The 5,372-nt window shown below is 33.2% G+C and overlaps 1 protein-coding gene across 2 annotated transcripts; it reads left to right on the top strand.

Moving 5' to 3' along the window:
• Positions 1–2,452: 2,452 nt before the first annotated feature.
• On the top strand, positions 2,453–3,748 carry LOC142358484 (uncharacterized). Of its 2 annotated transcripts, none has more exons than XM_075409881.1 (2): positions 2,453–2,471; positions 3,201–3,748. In XM_075409881.1, exon 2 carries the CDS (start codon positions 3,293–3,295, stop codon positions 3,731–3,733), a length of 441 nt encoding a protein of 146 aa, XP_075265996.1. In that variant the 5' UTR covers positions 2,453–2,471; positions 3,201–3,292; the 3' UTR covers positions 3,734–3,748. The 2 variants fall into 2 exon arrangements, with proteins under 2 accessions (XP_075265996.1, XP_075265995.1); XM_075409880.1 differs by lacking the exon at positions 2,453–2,471 and adding an exon at positions 2,700–2,893.
• Positions 3,749–5,372: the final 1,624 nt, after the last annotated feature.

Here is a 5,372-nt window from a genome sequence, read left to right as displayed (position 1 = left end):
CACATAAAATTCCACATAAACTGTTTTTGAGAAATCCGACCGAATTTTTGAGTTCAGTAATTGTTTGTAGCTCACCTTGTTCTCTATTAAGGTCAGTTTGCATCGGTCACTAAGGAAATTTAGGCTGATCGATTTAACAAAATCTATCACTATTACGCCGTTCATTTTCAAAAATATTGGCTTGTGTTGAGACTTGCTATATTTTCTCTACATATTACTGTTTTGTCATTTAATTTGGTAAATGACAATTCTCATCGGCTTGTAATTCGGATTAAGTTCATCGAAAAAAGCAGTTGATTTTTTAAATCACTTTGTCTCACTAATGACCATTTCATCGTCTGCTTAGGAGAGACAAGTGAATCTAACTAGTTGCTCGACTTCATGGCAATCGTTTTATGATTATGTTAATCTCAAAAACAAATGGTCGGTTTTTCAGTCTGGCTGGTTTTGTTGGATTTCTTCTGATTTCATTCCTTAGTCTTGAAAACAATGGTTCTTATGAGCGTGTAGTTTCTGGTATTGTGTAGTTTTGGTCCGTGTTTTTGCTCCAAAGTTTAGTTTTTTGATGAGCGAGATAGCTATGTTTTCGAAATATTAAAATGCATTTGAATATATTGCCTTCATTTAAATTTATATGAGGCTTTTTTCAGCAGTTATAACTCTATTGGTTATTTTATGACTACAAAATGCAATTATAGGATGTGGTTATAATTTTTGGCTGATAGTTTTGCAGTAATTTTTTATACCTTTTTTGAAAACTAACTGACAGGTGAAAGTGACCAAAAAATGTCTGGGATTTTTTTGTCGCGTGATCAGATGATTAAACCATAAACCATACATAGATCAAGCCAACGGTTTTAGAAGAAGAACCCTGGCGGGTTGTGAATTATGTGTTTGAACACAAAAAAACCTAATAAGTTAACTGCCAACATTTCAGAGCAACAGCAGGCTTTGAGTGCAAACAAAGCATAGGGCCTATACACGCAAAAAACAAGAATAAGAAAAAGTCCAGAAATCTTTTATTGAAAACTTGTTAAAAAACAATGGGACACAAAACAACAGAAACGACCAGAAAGAGAATTTTGGCCAAGCTCAAAATATTGAGACGATTTTATAAAACAACAAAGAGCAAAGTAAATACGAGTAAACTTCCCAAATTTCCAATAAATTTAATGGAGACACGGTTACGTATCAAACATAAAACAAAGATTTTAGAAAAAAAAACAAAATTTATGTTTTTGGTGTGCAAATTGACTGCTATTTTGACTGAAATTTTGGTGTGCAAATTGACTGAAATTTACGAGGCTTGGGGGGGGGGATTAATGGAAAACATACCAGAAGACAAACAAACTTTTTTGAAATAGTCTTTTGTAAAGTGTTCTGTTACACGAAAAAATCAGTGATTATAATTCTTGATTGTCATTGGGTGCACATATATTGTAACGCAGAAATGTTTCTTTTCTGCTGTCGTAGATTTTACCTGTTTGGGTTTAGCTGCCAATTAGTATGAGTTGTTGGCGTAAACAATGTAGCCCTTCCATGTTTATTTCCAAAACAACTTTTCCTTATTCTTAACCTTATGAATACAGAGAACATATCCTAGTGAGAACAACTCTAACCTAGCAAGAATTGAATTGAACTGTGCCGTTGTTAAATTTAACTGGGTTTGAACTCTTCGATGATTCGTAGGTTTAAATTTTTAAATTTATAAATCATGCTTTAAACCATTATTGCAAGGCTACGCGTGGAATAACTGCAAGGATTACGCGCAATGTTACCATATTTTAAGCCCTGTCCCCTGAAGTACGGAAATGGTTTTCCTGTGATCTCTGCATACGTCACATTTTGTACACGTTATACAATTTCTTTGTTCATATCGCTTTTTAAACAAAAGCCTATTATTTGGGGTGTAAAAGTAACCATTATAATCAATCGCTGCCTCAAATTTGGTTTTAATTTCAAAGCTGCTTAAACTGCGATTTTGATAAACAGTACTGAAAGAGCACTTTTATTCGTTATACTTTTCCTTCTACTTTTATTCCGTTTCCCAGTTTTCTTTTAAACAGAATACAATGCAACTATACATTACATTATTATTCGCAATTTGTGCTTGAAACTGTGCAAAAATTTCAGCGTTTGTTGAACATCACATTTGGTTTTATTCGCTGTTTTCAGTCAGTTTTTCATTTTATACTCGAGTAGTTAGTTACTTATTAAACAGTATTGGTAGATTGTATTCAAGTTCAATGTATAGTTAAGCTACTTTTGTCTCCTTTTTGTTTGTTATTTTTTCTTTTTCTGGGATAAGCTTAACTTGAAAGGATTCCCTTATTGACTTTGTGTCATTTCCAACTTCAGCTCAAACTGTTGCCTCAGCTAATTTTACAGTTAGTCTGAACTTAAGTTCGTACTGGTTAATTTTCCAGTTGTTGAAACAGTTGGATAAAATAATTGATATGTGCCGCTCTCAAGTAATTTTATTTATTTCATTCTGACTACTTCTCACGTTGTTGTTTTTCAAACTTTAAACAGAGCATTTTGTGAATGTGACCGTAGTCAACGTCGACAAAAAAATCTTTATTTGGTGTTCATTATATAGATCAGTTCCGTCGTGAGCGGCTTCAGGGAAATAAGCTGATCGCGACAATCTTGTTTACATTTGGTTACAATAACGAAACTGGCCTTTGTGAAAGTTCTTAATTTTCCAAACTTTTTTTTTGATTTTTAGAATTTAAAATTAGAAAAATTAAAGATTTTTCAAGGCCGCCTAAGCTAGACATTTTGATCATGCATGCTGTTTTCTAACAACAGATGCGTTGTTTTTGAAGTTAAGAGCCGCTTTTGGTTTTTCTGAAACACATGATGTTCGACGAGTGAAGTTACGATCACGGTTGTAAGTCAATAAGTCACTTTTTATAATTCATTCCTAATAAATACTAACTTAATTATTAACAAATTATTGGCTGTTACTGTTGCTGCGGGCAGCTTGCTCAGTTAGATTGTATATATCCTATTATATGTTTGGAACCAAACGATAGAGCTGAAAATTGTACATGGATTTTTAACATTTCACAAATTTTTCTGTGAAAATTCCAACTTGATAAATCCGAGCGTTTTTACAGAAGAAAATGATTGAAATTAATTCAACTGCGCTGAATGATCAAAAGTTCTAAGACTTAATCGGTGTTGGTTTTTAATAGTTGACTTTTGGCACATATGAGAATATCGGCAAAGAAGATCGCGAGGATTAATTTGGGCTAATTGAATGATCACTCTTTGATTACCTGTTGCCATGGTGGTCGACAATCCAGCGTTATGGGAACTGGTCAGAACCGAGCAAACCTACTGCGAAGACCTCGAAGACGTATGCAGTGGTTATCTCGAACGTTTGCAGAGAAAGAGAAAAGACATCGAAAATGACAATCACTCTTCAATCTTCAACAGAACATCTGTTGAGATAGGAAGCACTCTAGCTAATCAGAACAGAGGTCGAAATGCGTCCGAGACGGACATTCGAAGCATCTCTACAGTCTGTCATTGTTCTAGTTTAAATTGCATTATAAACAGACGAAGGCTTCCGCTTGTGGTGGAACCCTATGGCACATATCCGACCTTGCCCGATGAAGACATACAGACATTGTTTGCGAATGTGACGGAATTGAGAGATTTCCACCACGAGTTGTATGCTCAATGGAGAACCAGCTTTTTCTCTGTCACCATAATATGTGAGTAGAATCAAGTTTTTACAACCAGTTTTTCATTTAACTCTAGCAATTGCAGTGGTGTCTGTGAATTTTGACCAAGTCACTTCTGTTTTTATTGCAAAAGAAAACAAGAAGGCTCGTTAATGTGCGTTTGTCCATAATGTTCCGACCCCACCCACTCATTTGCAATTTTGACTTAATGGTCTACCAAGTGAGGGAATAGAAAACTTCAAAAATTAGCATACTGTTCAACATACCACTAAATGAAAAAAATAATGCTGATGAAAACTGAACTTTGATTTGAAATTCTTTTTATCAGCAAAAATTGCAAATTTGTTTTGAAAAAAAACCATGCCGCAATACAATTCAAACAATTATTGATCAAAACAGTCCACGGAGAGAACAAAACTAGCCTTGATATAGCTTCGCGTCTTACTATAACACCAAATTAATCCAAATAGTTCCTAAATAGATAATTTGGCGAATAAAAAACTTCTTTATCAAAAATAAATGTTGCATTTTGGATACATATCGAGTTAAATTAGCGAAAAACAGACAATATCTTAACTCAAGAAGATTGTTATTGGAAACGGAAACAAAATTAGCCGCCTACTGGAAATTAAAAAAAAGTGTACAGTTTTCAGGTCTCCACTTCTAGCAAACCTAGATAATTAGCTAAAAAACATATTTTGCTCCATTGTCGATGAGAAAACCGGAAATTTGAAAAACTTAAGGAAATTATTTAAAAAAACCTGAATAAAGCTATTCACCAACTCTCCTTTAACTTTTGAGGTGAAAACAAAAACACCGTTGTTGACAATTTAAACAAAATTTAGCAAAATCCACTAAGATTATGGAGAAAACGAACAAAAGTGAAATATTATTCACAAAATTTTCAAATCTCGATAAGTCCTGGAAAAAACGAAATTTTTTTCAATTATAAACGTCTTTTTAATTATATATTCTACGCGGGGCGTGCTTTTCAATCATACAACTCGCAACTGTTTACGATGAGAATATCTAATGTATCTATCGGCCAAAACTATCTGAACAAAAAACCTATTTGAGTATGTAGTTCTTCCCTCCCACTAATGCTGAACGTCAAACACCAACTTGCAAGTTATGTGGAACACACAAAGCACATACATATCTTAAAAAAGCTTGTGGCAAGATAAATTTGAATTTATATCTTGATTTTTTTTAAAGTTATATGTCTATTTTTCATGCTAACATCTAAAAGTCACTAAATCAAGTAATAATTCATGGATAGGTCGAGGAAAATAATCAGACCCCGTGAAACGAAATTTGAAATACTTTAAAAAAAATTGATGATCTTATTTGGTGAAAACGTTTGCGCTCAGATTTTTGCACGTAAAAGAAGTTATGCACTTGATTTTAGCTTATTAAGATATGGCAACAAGATCTTGCAGAGGTTTTTCAATTTTTTTCAGTAAATATAAGATTTTTTGTCTTGGCAAGATGATTCATGAATTAAGTCGTTATTGGGAACTGCAAAATTGAATAAAAAATTGGTTCTGAATTAAAATGAAGTTTAGGTTGCTGAGGCTAGATCTTCAGTTTTAATTACGAATGTTATTACCTGCATGTAAAAGTTATGAAACCTTGAAAATTTTTTTGAAAATTTGGCTAAGAATTATAATTTGTCGA

The sequence above is a fragment of the Convolutriloba macropyga genome, unplaced genomic scaffold (assembly GCF_964194025.1).
Source record: "Convolutriloba macropyga unplaced genomic scaffold, txConMacr16.3 SCAFFOLD_6090, whole genome shotgun sequence".
NCBI lineage: Eukaryota > Metazoa > Xenacoelomorpha > Acoela > Convolutidae > Convolutriloba > Convolutriloba macropyga.
Note: the sequence above shows the minus strand (reverse complement) of the source record. Positions and strands in the feature narration are given on the sequence as shown.